The 18,479-nt window shown below is 41.6% G+C and overlaps 1 protein-coding gene across 1 annotated transcript in view; it reads left to right on the top strand.

Annotated features, from left to right (window-relative positions):
- The window catches only part of LOC131679777 (uncharacterized), a 96,151-nt gene extending 77,906 nt beyond the window's left edge, over nucleotides 1-18,245 (top strand). The window contains exons 4-8 of the mRNA XM_058960520.1: nucleotides 14,462-15,273; nucleotides 15,330-15,421; nucleotides 15,491-15,945; nucleotides 16,058-17,679; nucleotides 18,144-18,245. Of these exons, the coding sequence (XP_058816503.1) occupies nucleotides 14,462-15,273; nucleotides 15,330-15,421; nucleotides 15,491-15,945; nucleotides 16,058-17,679; nucleotides 18,144-18,245 (3,083 nt within the window). The remainder of the gene's footprint in view (nucleotides 1-14,461; nucleotides 15,274-15,329; nucleotides 15,422-15,490; nucleotides 15,946-16,057; nucleotides 17,680-18,143) is intronic.
- The last annotated feature ends 234 nt before the right edge of the window (nucleotides 18,246-18,479 follow it).

Raw genomic sequence — 18,479 nt, 5'->3', positions numbered from 1 at the left:
TAACTTAACTTAACTGATCGCAAAAATTTTGTGTGTTCTGTTGAAGCCATTAACGGATTTTTAAGTTTGGAGTCGTTCCGAGAGCTCCATTGGAGATGTCGAAGCATCTTTATTGGCGCGCATACCGTATAAAAATAACTTAGATACCCAATCATAGATCGTCCTAACGCTAATGATGGGACATCAAGAACACGTCGGAAAATGCTTGATACCCTTCGATACAGGTTTGACCGTTCCAACCAGTAACGTGGGTGACGTCATGTAAACTGTCGAATACGAATTGCCAATTGCCATAGCTTAATTTAATACATGTAATAAATTATACAAAACTGCCTTGCAGGAATGGTTTCTGATAAAAAAATAGAAATTTTGGTACGACGGGCAAGGTTGTTGGAAACTGACTAAACATTAAGCTTTCTGTTTCCCCATGAGTTAGCCGCCGATTTAACTTAATTTCGGATTCTTCTCGGGTCGGGTCGGGTTCGGGTTTTAAATTCTCGGGTCGGGTCGGGTTCGGGTTTTACAAAATTTTCATTCTCGGGTACGGGTCGGGTTCGGATTTTTAAGTTTTAAAATGTTCGGGCTCGGGTCGGGTTCGGGTTTTTCAAATTTTATAATTTCGGGCTCGGGTCGGGTTCGGGTTTTTAAATCTTCATGCGCTCGGGTTCGGGTCGGGTTCGGGTTCGAAAAAATTGAAACCCGACCATCTCTACTGCACACCTCAAAGAGTAGAAATAATGAGGCTCTTTAGTGTGAATCTTGGTCCCACGTGCACGGAAGCAGAGAAGGCAACCAAAAAAACATTTTAAAAACCTTCTCCCGATCAAACTTTATCTGAATTGTAGTTTGATTCGCCTTCCTAGCTGTTTGACAGTGAGGGGAGGCACAAAAAAGTGGCTCTTCAAGGTGACTCTTTGAACGAAATTGTGCAACTCTTGGTGCACAGATCTTTCTCTTTTTCGTTTTCAAGTTTCTCTTTGTGCGGTCGTTCTGCACATCGCAGTGTTTTTGTGCAGCTCTATTTTTCATCGGTGTATTTCGCTCTTTGGGGCACATTGTGTGAGCAAATAACAAGCCTGTCAGTGTCATTCACGACATGTGCGCTGCTATTGCTGCCAAGGTTATATTGGATATGTTCCAATGCAATAAAATATGTCGAATATAATACACAAGAAGAAAGGCATAACGGATAATTTTACAGAATTTCGTTAGCATTATATTGGCTTTATATTCGCTCTAAATTAGTACTAAATGCATGTAAAACATACATGCCTTTCATATCCTTTTAAATATAAATATCACGCTGCTACTAATGCTCGATTGCATTGTCACTACCGAGATATGGATTTTATCAAATATTAATGCTACTTTACAACCAATGGCTTAAAGCTTAGCGCGGTTACTGGGGTTCTTCTAACATTTGTTCACAAACGAGGAAAGATTCTTGGTATCAGTAGGAAAATTTCACAATTTCTGAAATAGTCCTGTACGCAATAAAGAACGTTATCAATTTCCGAATCGGAATACGAAACAAACTATTTGCCAAACTTGGATTTTTGTTTGTTTTTGGAAGCCCTGGATTTTTGCATATCCCTGGACTCCTGAGTCCAGGTAAATTAGTTATTAATTTTTTGAATTCCGAGAAGCTGAAAATCGTTGGGAAATGGAAACTCTAACGCCAAGATTTTTTTCGTGTTCCTTAACCTTTATTTAATTGGCTCAGAAACGATTCGGTGGACTATCAGATAAAATTTATCGGTGTATCGAATATTAACCATTAATGCTGGTTAGTTAGGTGAATCGTAGGTCTATAGGGTGTGTATCATGTCATTTCTTTTCATCTTGACGGGTATGGCAGCAACTTATTAATATGATGAATTAAACCAACGACGTTCTGGAACTAATGATGATATCTGCTTGTGATACCAGAATATGATGTTTGACTACACTTCAACAGCCAATGTCCACTGAAAACTACGTGTCCATTCAAATTGCACGTCATTATGGTCCAGGAATTCTCATGCCTAACTTCGAACTAACCTGAACCATTCAGTTGCACGGGGTAGCACCCCGAAGAGCACCAGCTACGAAACAGGATGTGCCGTTGCTCCGTTTTCAGGAAATTAAAAAAAGTTTTCCCACATTTAGCACAATGTAACACTCCGGCAGTCGCATAACACCCCCATCGGCATCAGCCGGAGGGGCATGTGGAAAGACAAAGACTCAAATTAAATGTTGGACCGCACACAGCTCCCGAATCGAGGACAAAAACCTTCCCCGGAGTGTGGCCTTCCTTTCATTCGCTGCAACTGTACCAGCAGGTCAGGAAGCAGTACCGGGTAGCACGGGAAATCCGAGAACAAAATGGCAAACAATAAATTACAGAGAAAGAGGTAAAAATCTGGATGATCCTCCAGTCAAAGCTCCCCCCTTCGTGTCGCCTGGAAACTGGGTACAGTGCAGCACGTCCAGCAAAAATGCAGAACAACCAGACTGGGAAACCTGAAAATGACAGAAAAGTTTCACAAAAGCTGAAATACTCACAATGAATCAGGGAAAATTTAGTTTTTTAGCTTACACTTTCGAATAACTTTTCGGGTGTTGTGTTACACCTACACAGCTGCAGGTGAGGCGTGCGTCCTGCAGTAAAATACTTACGGAAATATTACGATTGCACACAGGAAAGCATTATAATTCTCTTCCACGAGGAAGTGACCGACCTGCCTTCACAAAAAAACAATGGCTTTCACACAATTGGGTCATACTTGGAGATACTGGACTGGAATGAAACTCGAAACTAATCCGCTTAGGAGAAGGTTACCAAAAAAAGTGGACAGTTTCTCTTGCATTGTTCCTGAACAGAAAAGAAGAACCGTAATAATTTAGAGAACTTTTTCTAGCGGAGCTCGAATTCTACGATTGCGAATTCTAAGGGTGATAGACGCAAGGGGATTGTCAAAAATAATAGAAGTTGTATCATAAATGGTCTATTTCTGTTACATTTTGAGTTGAGATTTTGTGAACTGGATTTAAATCAGTGATTGGTAATAGTGAGTGGTGTTAATATGACAATCAAATGAACCGATCCTCTACTTGATTGGAATTGATGATTTAATTGTCCACATTGAATCTAGATCGATAAAGCAATCGTGACCGGTAATAGTAATTATTGTTTATTTTTCGAAATTAGAGCAAGTACTACAGTGTCAGTAGAATTTTTCCATGTTTCAGTAACAAATTGTCTTGAATAAGAAAGAAGTTGATAATTTCCATATTTATTGATTTATTAGATCAGTATCGAATTCTGATTGATTTGCAGAAATCAAGTTTTTAATTTCTGGTGGGCATGCTTCCTCGGATCTATCAGGGTATCAAAACAATATGTTCTTTTTTACGTTTTTCGATGTTTTTGGGACTTCTGATAGCAGTTTTCATCTTTTTAAATTCAACAGACTGTGGGATATTATTAAGGGGAGGTTCTCAATCAAAATTTTCAAGAATTTGACTTTTTTCTTTGCATTTTTTGAAAGGTATAAGTGTCTACTAGATTGTGTTAGGGGCGGGCATAGCGTAGTTGGTAAATCCATTGCCTTGTACGCAGCTCACCTACCTGGGTTCGATTCCCAAACCCGTACATAGGGTTAGAAATTTTTCTAAAGAGATTTTACTAACCCGAATAGAGGCGAATGACCCTCAGTAAAGCCTCTATAATAATAAAATAGATTGTGTTAAACGGGTTTTTCGATACGCGCATCAAAAAATTTTTCTACAGGTTATGTGATTTGCAACTTCGTCACTATCTTCAGCCTTCTTAAATGAATGCTTAGATTGCACTTCCCCAGAAGCAATTCGAGGTGGAGGAAAGACTGTTACACGGACCTGGCATTGCAGACTAATCATGAGTTATCAAACATCCACAGAAATAGTGAAAAACGAAAAAAATTGGTCAACGTTTTAAAAGCAACAGGAGGAACGAGATCGCGAAGCGATGGAACAACTGTACCGCGTAAACGACACACGGATATTCTACGAGAAGCGAGAACAGTTCGTGCAAAGGCTACGTTCGTGCCTGCTGTTCAACGTTGCGTTAGAAGGTGTAATAAGGAGAGTGGGGATAGACACGAATGGAACGATCTTCTGGAAGTCCGTCCAGCTTCTTGGCTTCGCCGACGACATTGACATAATGGCACGGAACTTGGAAGCGATGTCGGAAACGTACATCAAACTGAAAGGTGAAACCAGCAGGATTGGACTTGCCATCAACGTTTCGAAGACAAAATACATGAGAGCAAGAGGTTCTAGAGACGACAATGTGAACCTCCCATCCCGAGTTCGGATTGACGGTGACGAAATCGAGATGTTCGACGAATTTTTGTATTTGGGCTCACTGGTAACCGCCGACAATGATACCAGCGGAGAAATTCAGAGACGGATCTTGGCTGGAAATCGTGCCTACTGTGGATTCCGGAGGACGCTCCGGTCGAACAAACTTCTCCGCCGCACGAAGTTGATTATCTACAAGACGCTGATAAGACCGGTGGTCCTCTATGGCCACGAGACCTGAACTATACTCGTGGAGGACCAACACGCCCTTGGAGTTTTCGAACGAAAGGTGTTGCGTACCACCTATGGTGGCGTGCAGATGGAAGACAGAACGTGGCGCAGGCGAATTAACCATGAGTTGCATCAGCTGCTGGAAGAACCATCCATCGCGCATACCGCAAAAATAGGACGTTTGTGGTGGGCTGGCCACGTCGTAAGAATGTCGGACGACGACCTGGTGAAGATGGTTCTTCAGGGCGACCCTACAGGAACAAGAAGACGGGGCGCACAGCAATCACGATGGATCGACCAGATAGAGGACGATCTGCGGACCCTTCGAAGACTGCGAGGCTGGTACGGAATTTCGTATGGAATTTCAAACGGAATTTCGCATGGAATTTCGCACCGAATTTCGCGTGGAATTTTTCGCGGTATTTCGCACGGAAATTTACACAGAATTTCGCACGGAATTTTGCACGAAATTTCACACAGAATTTTGCCTTGAATTTCGTACGGAATTTCATACGGAATTTTGTACGGAATTTCGCACAGAATTTCGCACGGAATTTCACACGGAATTTTGCACGGAATTTCACACAAAATTTCGCACGGAATTTTGCGCGGAATTCCGCACAGAATTTCGCACGGAATTTCGCACGAAATTTTGCACAGAATTTTGCAGTGAATTTCGTACGGATTTTCATACGGAATTTTGCACGAAATTTCGTACGTAATTTCGTACGGAATTTCGCATGGAATTTCGCACGGAATTTTGCGTGGAATTTCGCACGGAATTTCGCGCGGAATTTTGCGTGGAATTTCGTACGGAATTTCATTCGGAATTTCGCACGGAATTTCGTACGGAATTTCGCACGGAATTTCGCATAGAATTTCGCACGGAATTTCGCGCGAAATTTCGCACGGAATTTCGCGTGAAATTTCGCACGGAATTTTGTGCGGAATTTCGCACGAAAATTTTACACAGAATTTCGCTCGGAATTTCGCACGGGATTTCAAACGGAATTACGCACGAAACTTCGCACGGAATCTTGCATTGAATTTCATACGGAATTTCGCTTGGAGTTTCTCGCGGAAATTTACACAGAATTTCGCACGGAATTTTGCGCGGTATTTCGATCGGAATTTCGCACGAAATTTCGCGTGAAATTTCACGTGGAATTTCGCACGGAAATTTACACAGAATTTCTCAAGGAATTTCGCTCAGAATTTCGCACGGAACTTCGCACGGAATTTCTCACGAAATTTTGCACGGAATTTTGCATTGAATTTCGTACGGAATTTCATACGGAATTTTGTACGGAATTTCGCGTGAAGTTTCGCGCGGAATTTTTCACGGAATTTTGCGCGAAATGTCGTAAGAAAATTGATGCAGAATTTCGCACGGAATTTCGCGTGGAATTTGGGTCGGAATTTCGCACGGAATTTCGCACGAAATTTCGCACGGAATTTTGCATTGAATTTCGTACGGAATTTTATACGGAATTTTGTACGGAATTTCGCTTGGAGTTTCGCGCGGAAATTTACACAGAATTTCGCACGGAATTTTGCGCGGCATTTCGCTCGGAATTTCGCACGAAATTTCGTGTGAAATTTCGCGTGGAATTTTGCACGGAATTTCGCGCGGCGTTTCGCTCGAAATTTTGCACGGAATTTCTAACGGAATTTTGCATTGAATTTCGTGCGGAATTTCATACGGAATTTCGCGCGTAATTTTGCACGGATTTTTGCGCGAAATGTCGTAAGGAAATTCATACAGAATTTCGCGTGATTTCGCACGGAATTTTGCATTGAATTTCGTACGGAATTTCATACGGAATTTCGCGCGGAATTTCACACGGAACTTCGCAAGGAATTTTGAGCGGAATTTCGCAAGGAATTTCGAACGGAACTTCGCACGGAACTTCGCACGGAATTTCGCACGGAATTTTGCATTGAATTTCGTACGGAATTTCATACGGAATTTTGTACGGAATTTCGCATGGAGTTTCGCGTGGAATTTTGCACGGAATTTTGCGCGAAATGTCGTAAGGAAATTGATACCGAATTTTGCACGGAATTTCGCGTGGAATTTGGCTCGGAATTTCGCACGGAATTTTGCATTGAATTTCGTACGGAATTTTATACGGAATTTTGCATGGAATTTCGCAAGGAATTTCGAACGGAACTTCGCACGGAACTTCGCACGGAATTTCGCACGGAATTTTGCACGGAATTTTGCATTGAATTTCGTACGGAATTTCATACGGAATTTTGTACGGAATTTCGCGTGGAGTTTCGCGCGGAATTTTGTACAGAATTTTGCGCGAAATGTCGTAAGGAAATTGATACAGAATTTCGCACGGAATTACGCGTGGAATTTGGCTCGGAATTTCGCACGGAATTTTGCATTGAATTTCGTACGGAATTTTATACGTAATTTTGTATGGAATTTCGCTTGGAGTTTCGCGCGGAAATTTACTCAGAATTTCGCGTGGAATTTCGCATGGAATTTCGCGCGGCGTTTCGCTCGGTATTTCGCACGGAATTTCGAACGGATTTTCGCACGAAATTTCGCACGGAATTTTGCATTGAATTTCGTACGAACTTTTATACGGAATTTCGCGCGTAATTTTGCACGGATTTTTGCGCGAAATGTCGTAAGGAAATTCATACAGAATTTCGCTCAGAATTTCGCGTGATTTCGCACGGAATTTTGCATTGAATTTCGTACGGAATTTCATACGGAATTTTGCACGGAATTTCGCGCGGAATTTCACACGGAAATTCGCAAGGAATTTCGAGCGGAATTTCGCAAGGAATTTCGAACGGAACTTCGCACGGAATTTTGCACAAAATTTCACACGGAATTTCGCACGGAATTTTGCGCGGAATTTCACAGTAAAAACCCCTCAGGACCAATGGCGGCGAGTGGTTTTAAGACGACTCAACCCGATGTATATTTTCAATAGTACGACACACCATGGGGTAACTAGGGTAAGGAGCGGGATAAAATTATTTTCTTCTTTTCTTTGTATTACTTTGCATTTATAATTCAAGGGAAGCTTAAACAATTAATGCTGAGCACGTTTTCGATAAAAAATTCACCTAAAAGTGTGAAATTTGTTTTCTTCTAATATAACTACAACAACCCAACCTAACAACAAATTGCAATGGTTTCAGGCCATAGTTACATTTCTCGACAAACATATGATTACGGATTAAAAACCAACTGTCAAAGAATTTTAACAGTTGGCTTTTAAGCCTTAATCATATGTTTGTCGAGATTTGTAGGGTTGAACAAACTAGTGCCGGATTGACTGTAGCTCCAAAAACGAAAACACTGTGTTTCTAGCAAACCCCTAGTCCTGCGTGATGTCCCTCAAGATTCTATAACTAATTTAGTTATAGGTTTTGTGTCCTTTGCGCGCAAATGTGGTTTAAAACAATTTTCTTCGATGTGGAGAAAACTATTTTTTGCCTTAAATTTTTCTAAATTAAGGAGAAATACAGCATACTGTAACTTGAAGTTATAATTCCGATTAATTTTGAAGTTTGGAGCTCCGCGTTCCTTTTTTGGGCTTGATGCTAAGAGTGTTAATTTGAATCTTGACAGTTTGACAGTATAACCAATATTTTCAATGCTATTCTAATACTAATTCACCAACCGAAGTACGCGAGAAAAAACTCTCTGAACTCTATTTCTGTGATAGGATAGGTCATTCTTAGCGTCCACTTTGGCATTTTCAAGAAGTTCACACGTAGTGTGTGAAACTGATCCAGCTTTTCGCAGCATAATACTTTCTTCACTATGATATGGGAACCAAATGAACTGCCTGCTCTACCTACCCTGTTAAAAACCATACGAGCTCACCTTCAGGTGAGCCGCTTTGGAAAATTTTGCACGCAAGTAGCCATCGCATCGGAGAGCTCTCGATGATAGAATGAGATCATCATTTACATATTCCGGTCCAGCGGGTTTATTATCTGGCCAATAAATATGCAAATGAAGAAGTAAAATTACCTTGTCCTCCCGTAAAACAGCATCAGTCTATCCGTTCGACATCACCGGAACGGTTTTCTTCGTATGGTGGAAGGGGTGGGGGGTTACCAATCGACTAGCACGTGAAATCATCCTGGCAGGTGGTAAAATTACTGTCTAAGCCTTCCCACAGGAGTTGGGATGGAAATCTCTGTGTTGTCGAAGGTTGTCTAAACTAGTCAAGGCACAGGGCTGTAGCGGTTATGTTTGATGGAATTAAACATATTTCTAATTACATGGTGTTGTTGGATAGAGGATGTACGTTACATGATTTGATTGAACTAACTTGTATCACATCTGGTGAAGTGATTTCAGCCGATACATCTAATGAGTGTGTGCCTATGCATTACGTGCTGATGGATGACTAGTTTTCTGACTGTATCAACAGTTGTTGCGGTGTCTAACTGTTGATGTTCTAATCTTTTTTGTATTAAGTAATTTTGAGTAGTTTTATACTGCTGGATATCATAAATGAAATTCGCTTACTAAGTAATCAAATGTTACATTGTCTCATTATTTCACGTCCACTGAAATATATACTATCGAGGTATCAGATGACGTAATATGATAATGTAAAAGTAAAAATCAAAATAAATTATACATGAAAAATGCTTTACCGATTCTTACCAACGCAGTTCAATTTTCATGCTATGATCTCGAGGCTACTAATAAAATATTTTATTTCCTTATTTCACTAGTAGGTAAGCCGAACAAGTCTAACACTAATGAATAAAAAAATGAGGCCATACCAAAATGCGAGAATTTCTAAAGGATGTATCATCATGAGTGAAATTCAAACATCCCCCTGTTCATGCCATGTTGGGTGATGATTTGTGAGAGAGACAAGTGTTATAATGAAAATAAACACTCGCTCCTTTCCGAATTTGAATGGAAGCTAGTAAATTAGGCATAGGAACGACGAAGTTTGTTTCCTAAAGCGAATATTTGTTTGTATACACTTCTAATTATGATGCTAAGCAAACATTATCTGGTGTTTGCGAAACCTTGCGGAAGGTGGTTTGACTTTCCCCTTGTGTGATTCTTTGTCGGAAAATCTTGACCGTAAAATTTAAGTGACTGAGATATTAAAGAAGGTGATTAGGTGCAATAAGGTCATTAAAGAAGAAAGAAATCTCCTTTGATTGTATGATTTATCCTTTATCCTTTACTTTCTAAACCAAACGATGTGTAGATAGAGGCCTTATAATTTCGAAACGATTTTTAATAATACTTCACGAAAATGTAAGCAGATCTTTGACAATATTTAATGGTCCCACCTCACATCCTCACAAAGGTGTGAGTTGGAAGATTTATCTAGAAAACACTCGTAATTATTATATTGAGACATGAAAAAATCAGCAATAAGCTATACATCTCCGTTTATACTTTCGTAGCTAAGTTATATCGTGTTAGGATTTTCTCGTATAGAAAGGTTTTGTAAGCGCTTCAAACTTCGACTTTTTAACCGAGGTTCTATGCAGAAAAGTTTTTGTTTGAACGCAAGTTTGCAAGCTACATCAATAGTTGGCATATTCGTATGCAGCCTAAGAGCAAATCTTGTGCTTTACCAACTTATCGACAGTGGTAGAACTGGTTCTGTACCAACGAAGTCAATCACAACTCCCGCTCTAGCCAATTCGTTTACCAATCCATTTCCAGTAATATCAGATTGACCGGGTACCCATAAAAGTAAATGGCTGTCGAAGTGCTAAGTTCTTTTATTTTAGTTCGACATACAACTACTAATTTCGATCTCGATTCCGCCGAACTAAGAGCTTTTAGGGCAGCCTGACTGTCAGAGTAAAGCAAATTCTTTTACCGCAAATTCACACACAGAGTTGCTAAGATTTCTGCTTGGAATACGGTAAATCATCTACCAAGCGAATGGGATTGGTCTACTTTCATTTCACGACAATCGACACCAGCTCCGGCTCGGCACTCCCACGAAGAATCGTCAGTGTAACAAACTACATATACTTCAAGTTGTCGCCCCATACAGTCAACCAGCCATTCCTCGCGAGGAAGAATTCTCACATTAAAAGTTTTAATAGAAAAATTACAGGTCACTGGGAGCAATATATATATATATATATATATATATATATATATATATATATATATATATATATATATATATATATATATATATATATATATATATATATATATATATATATATATATATATATATATACTCATCCCAAATATGGCTAGAGGGAGGTTTTATGGGATTGCTGTTTCAGAGACTTGAAACCTTAAGACGGTATGCACAAAAAAGTGCTTTTCGTTTCAGCTATACATATAGTGGTTTTATAATCAAGAGTGTGTACCCGACGACTCAGCGAAAATGTGTTTGTTGAATACTGATGCTCCACAGCTAAGTACCAAATACTCTATTGTTTTAAATTTCATAGCATTAACTTTCTGTTTCCTCCGATAAAGCCTTCTTTGCGTGGGTACTGAAGCCCGCATGATAGTTTTGACTAATAGGAAGGTATCTCCGACAACAGACAGCCCCTCTGGCTCAATCAGGGTTGCCACTATTTTTCAACGAAAATCTGGCAGTTCAACTAAAAATGTCTGGCAAAATCTGTCACTTGACAGCGACCTCAAAGTCATCGAAAATTGGCATACATTTTGGTCTTCATAGAACGTGAATTTATCGAATAAGACCCAGATTTCCAAAATTTGTGTGATACTACTTCTATAGTTTAAAAAATCCGATAGAATAAGAGATTTGACTTTTTGCTAGAAGCTTTAAAAAAAACTGGCATAATGGTATCCCCGCTGGGTTGTAACGTAGAATTCTGAATATCTGGAAAAATCTGGCAAAATTTAAAAAATCTGGTAAAATGCCTGGTTTGAACGAATGTCTGTTCAGTTGGGAAAAATCTGGAAGATTCCAGATAAATCTGGAACATTGGCAACGCTGGGCTCAATGGAGGTCGATTTGAATATTTCTCCAATGGCAAAATAATTCCGATAACTCTTCTTTTAGATATAAATTATATTCATCTAATAAAACAGGCCCCTGGAAGGTCTACTTCCCAACCGAATATAAACTATTTAACCCCCTGCTGCACACCTAGAAAAAATAGTGTAAATTTACGTCTCCTGACCCTGACATATACGAGCATCAAAAATGACTTAGTTTTACGTTTGATTTTAATTTTACATGACGTTTAATTTCGTAAATCATGTAATTTTACTCCACATACAGCGTTTGTTCTGAATGGTAAGAAGTGTAATTTTATGTCATTGTGCATGTAAAGTATATGTTTCATGTAAAATTAAACGGACCACGGTAATGTTCCGTCATTTCGTAAATTACGGTTTGTTGAATTGTGTCATGTTTGCAATTACGTCAACGATAAAATTCAGATTTTTTTGGTGTGTGCCCAAACCCGCCTTTTCGCGAGTTACGGGGAAATCGCTGAAATCATGATGTTGAATACAGTCAACGTTGAAAGTTGAAAATTTGAGGAAAGCGAGAATTTTTTTTTGTGTATGGCAGTGTAATTTAGTTAAATAATGTTTATTGTTTTTTAAAATTTTGGAGAAAATAAAAAAAATATTTTTAAATCGCTAGCTTGTAGTACTTCTCTGTAGCTGTGAAATTATGTTGTGAACGATGCGGAAATGAAAGTTACTAGTAATAAAATCTTGATTCATAAAAGGGCTATGGTGGACGTTTCGAGGGTTAAATGATAAATCCGTAGCTTTCGTGAGCTGACAATATATTTTTCGGCTTTCTCATTACAAAAATAATCTACAATAGTATTTTCAAGCAAAGCAAAAATTTTGGCAGCCGAATAACACTCGGCCTTGTACGAAGAAGTATCTTGTCTACGTACCCGCCTGGGATGTATAGATTGATGATGTAGTCTCCAACAAGGGCCTTAATTGCGAAATATGGGGTTGGCTCCTTCCAGAAACCCTTTGCTTCAGTCAGTGAAAACTTTGGTTTGCAATTAAAAGCGTTCAGCATATATCGAGGAGCATAAATCGAGGAGTATATTCTCAATCAGTCTCATGACGAGCCTTTCGCCGGTTCTACTCTTCCAAGCTTTGTTCTGTTGAACGGGGCTCGTCTACCTGGTCGCCTTTTTGTGCCTCAGAGCATTCCGTCATTGCGAACAATTGGGCTATCTACCCAATGTAGAAACGTAGAAATCACGATCAATTTCTACGCCCCCTTGTCTACTAAAGAGCGAGAGTCTGACAATCCCACTGAGGGAACTTCCGAAAAAAGAACATCATTTCCTCTCCTAAGCTGCCTAAGCCTAAGTCATGAGAGTGTCTTTTGATGGGTACTATTACAAAACCGAAGCTCATCGTCTCGGAAACTAACAGGCTGGGGCGGATCCAGAAAAAAAATTCGGGAGGGGTCTGAAATTTCGATTTTCAAATAAACATTGTACAATTCGTCATACATAATAACCTTATTTAATGATTATATGTTCTGTGGGTAAAATTTGGTTTGGAATGATTTTGAGTTTGAAACTAATATTAAATGTAAACTAATTTAAAATTTTCTAGTAAGTGAAAAAATTTCAGAGGGGGTCCGGACCCCCAGGACCCTCCCCCTGGATCCGCCACTGCCAACAGGAATTTTCTCGTGGGACATCAAAAATCGAAAGTGTCCCTATATTTCACTCCCATGATTATCGTAGGTTTAACAAGAAGTATTTGGTTAACTTCCGACGTAGATCTTCCACAGTTTTAACATTATTCGCCAAGGCCGAATTAGTCCTCGGTACTAGATATTGAAGTTGTCAGTTGTCAAGTCCGAATCAAAGGCAAACATTGGTCCTCTATACATTGTCTTCACGTCGATAACCGATGATTCTTACTGTATGATATTTGCGACAATTTCAATATGATCATGATTACTTCACCACTGCGGCCAAGCGTGTTGGATTTATCATTGTATTCGACCTCAATTGGTGGGCCTATTGATTGTAACAGCTACGCGTCCATTATATCCGAAATAATCGAATCAAAACAAGAAATTCCCCCGGTGGAAGGTACAAGGTACAAGGTTTTAACTGACTTGATTATCGACACTGCGATTAAAGGTCAGACAAAACGAGATCCAGCGCAAACAGCAGTGGACGGTCTCCTACTTCGTGGTAGGTAGAGAGCACTCAGAATTGTACGCAAAAAGGTCCTAAGGACTTTGTTACAGCGGAAGCAAATCTAAACGCCGTTCACGAAAATCAGCTTAACCTTCAGTCGTCCTAGCCAACTTTATTTCGCTCGATTCGAGTAAACAACCATTGTATCTCAATTTGCATTGTTTTTTCTTCTACTTTGATTGCCGCACTAAGTGGGTGCTATAAAGGGAGACTGTAGAAGGCAGTCATGATCAGTTTGAAATTATACGTTAGAATGGTAACCGTCGTATGCACATTTATCCGAACGCGCTCCATCGATAAATTGAAACTTTTCGGTCGTTTTTTTTTGTAGCTCGCAAATCCATGCGAAGGATTTTTGCAAAGACTCTCGCAGTTTCGGTAAATTATGTCGCTAGGATTGTCTTGCTTCTCAGTTACGTACTTTCGTGATTCTGACAACCGGTTGCACAGTGAGTAAAAAGTGACTGAAATTTCATCGACAATGGAGAAACTAATTCGCGAATGAAAATCCGAAAATACATGACACGGTGGTGAAAATCCAGCCAGAAGCGGCTGAGGAAATTGACGTGCAATCGGAACTCGATACGCTCATTGACATTTGGGCCGCGTATTGTTCAGTGCATAAAAGAATTGTAGATGCTTGTACGAATGATGAAACGTACGAAGAGGCCATTGAATACCAGTGTAGATTCGAAGAAGCTTACGTCTGGTTAAAAAAACTGACTGTTAAAATTGCTTAAAGTGGTTGATAGTAATCGTGAGGAGCGGCCGCCGTACCAGAATGACGTGATCACGCAACTTGTCCAGCAGCAAGCCGAGCTGCTAAATATGATGTCCACACGGATGGTTCTTGCTACCAGTAGCACAGCTGCATCACCAGAAGCTGCCATCGCTCCCACTCCCTTGTCGGACCTGAAGCTGCCCCTGATGACCTTGCCTGTGTTCAGTGGTAACTATCTCCAGTGGCAGTCATTCATTGATCTTTTTAATAGCATGGTTCATCAAAACTCATCGCTGGCTATCCCTCGCCAGAAACTATACTTCCTGAAAACGAATCTTTCAGGTGAAGCTGCATCCCTAATTTCTCACTTGAAAATCGAGGATGTAAATTACAGTCCCGCCTTACAAAAACTAAAATCGCGCTACGACAAGCCCCTCGAGATCGCTCACAATCATATTGAACGCTTTCTAAGCCAGCCAGCCCTGACATCATCGTCTGCTGATGGCTTACGTTCACTGCATGACATCTCAGACGAAATCGTTAGAGCCCTCCAAGCCATGCAACGAGAGGATCGGGACACATGGCTTTTATTTATACTCATTGAGAAGTTGGATCAGGAAACCAAACATCTATGGTACCAACGAGTTACTGATATGCAAGAAGCGAACATCACGCTGCAGTGTTTCCTCCACTTCATAGATTTTCGCAGTTTGGCCTTACAATCGGCGCAGCCCCCCAAACATGGAACAGTTGCTGCCCAAAAACCTCTTGTGAAACCATCGTACAGAGGAGCAACTGTATTCATCACCACAAATGCACCGCCAGTATGCAACGTTTGTGAAAAATCGCCCCATCCACTTTATCAATGTGGCAAGTTTATTCACATCAGCCCCGAGGAAAGGCTGCCAACACTCAACAGACAAAGGCTGTGCAAAAATTGCCTGAAACAGCACCTTGGAGTAGTATGCAGATGGGGAAATTGTAGAAAATGTGTCCTACTGCACCACACGCTTCTGCATGCCGCATTTGAGCCATCAGATCCTCAACCAGGCCGTTTACGTCGTATGCCGTACATGCCAACAATAGTCCGGCCGCCCAGTCGCTAATTTCGGCCCTTGATCCCACCGCTAATCTCGACGCGTCAAATGTTCTTCTCGCTACCGTAGCCATTAATGTGTTGGACAATTATGGACGACCGCATGCATGTCGCGCAGTTCTGGATTCCGCATCTCAAGTAAGTTTCATTAGTAAGAGCTTTTGCGACGAACTTGGCCTGGATCTAATGGAAGCAGACATGGATCTGGAGAGAATTTCCTCCATGTCTGCAAACGCCGACAAATGTGCGCAAATCGTTATAGCACCTCGATGCACGGATTATCGCAATGCCGTCCCGTGTATGGTGTTGGAAGAAATCGTTAAAACATTGCCAGCGAAACCAGCCGATATTGTCCAATGGTCCATACCTGATTCAATTGAGCTAGCTGATCCACTTTTTAACCGCACCGGTAAGATTAGTGTTTTGCTCGGTATAGAACTTTTTTTTCCATTTGCTCGAGCCAGGAAAAATCAATCTCAGCACGGATGATAGCCTACCTACCTTACAAAACACCAAATTAGGGTGGGCGGTAGCCGGACGCTATCGAAACAGCCCTCCGCTATCGAACATGAAGGTGTCGACGTGCTTGTTGGCTTCCTGTGATGATGGTCTTTGCCAACAGCTGCGACAATTTTGGAAAATAGAAGAGTACGCTGCACCCAAAATTCACATCAGTGAGGAGGAAAAGCGCTGCGAGGAGCATTTCTCAATACATACGGTTAGATATAACAGTGGAAAATTTACCGTTCGTTTGCCATTTTTGCACCCACCGAGTCAACTTGGCGAATCGAGACAGATGGCTGTTAGACGTCTGGAACACATGGAAAGGAAATTGCACCGGAGTCCACACCTCAAGCAAGAGTACCATGCATTCCTCCGCGAGTATCTTGAGCTTGGGCACATGACCATTTCTGAATATGCAAGTCCTACAAAGGCCGTCTACTTACCCCACCACTGTGTGATAAAGGAAGCCAGCTCAACGACGAAATGCCGCATTGTATTTGATGTGAAAACCACAAGCGGAAAATCTCTTAATGATATTCTCATGGCTGGTCCAGTCCTGCACGACTCGCTGGTGAACATTCTTCTACGCTTTCGAATTCTTACTATTGTGATTACCGGCGATATCAAGCAAATGTATCGAATGATTGAAGTGCACCAAGATGATCGTGATTTTCAACGGATTTTGTGGCGATGGTCAAGCGACAAGCAAGTGAAGGAATATCGGCTAAATACTGTAATCTACGGAACTAAAAGTGCTTTCTATTTGGCCACAAAATGCGTGCAGCAGTTGTTGAAGTCCCACAGACTGATGTATACGGAAGCAGTGGTAAAGGCGGAACGGGGCACATATGTGGACGACATTTTAACAGGTGCCGATTCAGAGGAGGAAGCCATTCTACTTCACCAGCAGCTCTCAACAATTTTAGCTTCTGGTGGTTTTCACCTCCGAAAGTGGGCGTCAAATAGTATAGAAGGTCTCAACGCGATCCCGGCTGCTGATCGGGAAATAAACACAACTATAGAACTGAACAACACCCGCACCATCAAGGTCCTCGGCATCTACTGGCAGCCGTGCAGCGACGAGTTCCTGTTCTTCTCTACCATACCGAATCAGATCTTTCAGCCCACGAAGCGGACCATGCTTTCGCAAATCGCCAGTATCTTTGACCCATTAGGGCTTCTGGCGCCAATAGTCATCAAGGCGAAAATGGCCATGCAACAGATCTGGGAACTGAAGGTGGACTGGGACGAAGCTCCCCCCGGTGAGTTAGTTCAAGTTTTGTTGACATTCGTGCAAAGTCTTTCCGATCTTAATTCCTTACAGGTACCCCGACAAGTGATCGGCACGCAAGCCACCTCTCGATTATATCTGCACGGCTTCAGTGAGGCATCCGAGCGAGCCATGGATGCGTGTGTCTACATTCGTGCGATAGACAACGACGGCAACACATCATCACATCTGCTGTGTGCGAAATCTAAATTGGCGCCCATTGGAAATGGACGAACAACACTACCTCAGTTGGAGCTGTGCGCCGCAGTGATCCTGTCCAGACTAATAGCGAATGTGAAGGAAGCCCTAACCATACCCTTTCATGAAATACGTGCGTACTCGGACTCAACGGTGGCGCTGGCTTGGATCGTGGGTAGTGCTTCAAGGTGGAAAACGTTCGTCGCAAATCGTGTGGCAGAAATAACTACGCATCTTCCTGCAGTGAGCTGGAATCATATCGACACCCATAGCAACCCCGCCGATCTAATCTCTCGGAGTACTCTACCAGAGCAAACCATCAACAGCGCTCTCTGGTGGCATGGCCCGTACTGGAATGATTTCCAAACATAGATAATTCCGCGCCCACGGTCGCTCTTGACGATAAGCAACAACGACATGTAGAAAGGGAACAGCGCTCTGCAGCAGTGGCGTATCTGGTGGTTTACGAAAACGACTTTCTCGACGGGATGCTGGCCAGATATTACCCCAAACTCCAACATCTTTTACGTATTACTGCCTGGATGATTCGCTTTCGACATCGCGAGTATCGATCCGCCAGGTTAACAGCATACGAAATCGACAACGCTATGTAACTCTATGTGAAACACGTTCAGAGGTTGCATTTCGCGAAAGAAATCAATCAACTAGAGAAGCATCATGAGGTGCATTACACCAGTCGACAGCTGAAACCGACAGCTGAAACCGTTCCTGGATGAACCACATCTCCTCAGGGTGAGCGGTAGGTTACAGCTGTCAGATCTCAGCTACAACACCACCACTCAATTCTCACTGCGCTCGTTCTCCACCATGAGCATAACCAGCTGTTTCATTGCGGCCCACAATCGCTGTTGGCAGCTGTACGAAAGCGTTTTTGGATTATTAGCGGTACCAGCGCCGCTCGCAAGACTTGCCGATCCTGCGTCGAGTGTGTACGAGCGAAGCCAGTACCA

This window comes from Topomyia yanbarensis, chromosome 2 (genome assembly GCF_030247195.1).
Source record: "Topomyia yanbarensis strain Yona2022 chromosome 2, ASM3024719v1, whole genome shotgun sequence".
NCBI lineage: Eukaryota > Metazoa > Arthropoda > Insecta > Diptera > Culicidae > Topomyia > Topomyia yanbarensis.
Note: the sequence above shows the minus strand (reverse complement) of the source record. Positions and strands in the feature narration are given on the sequence as shown.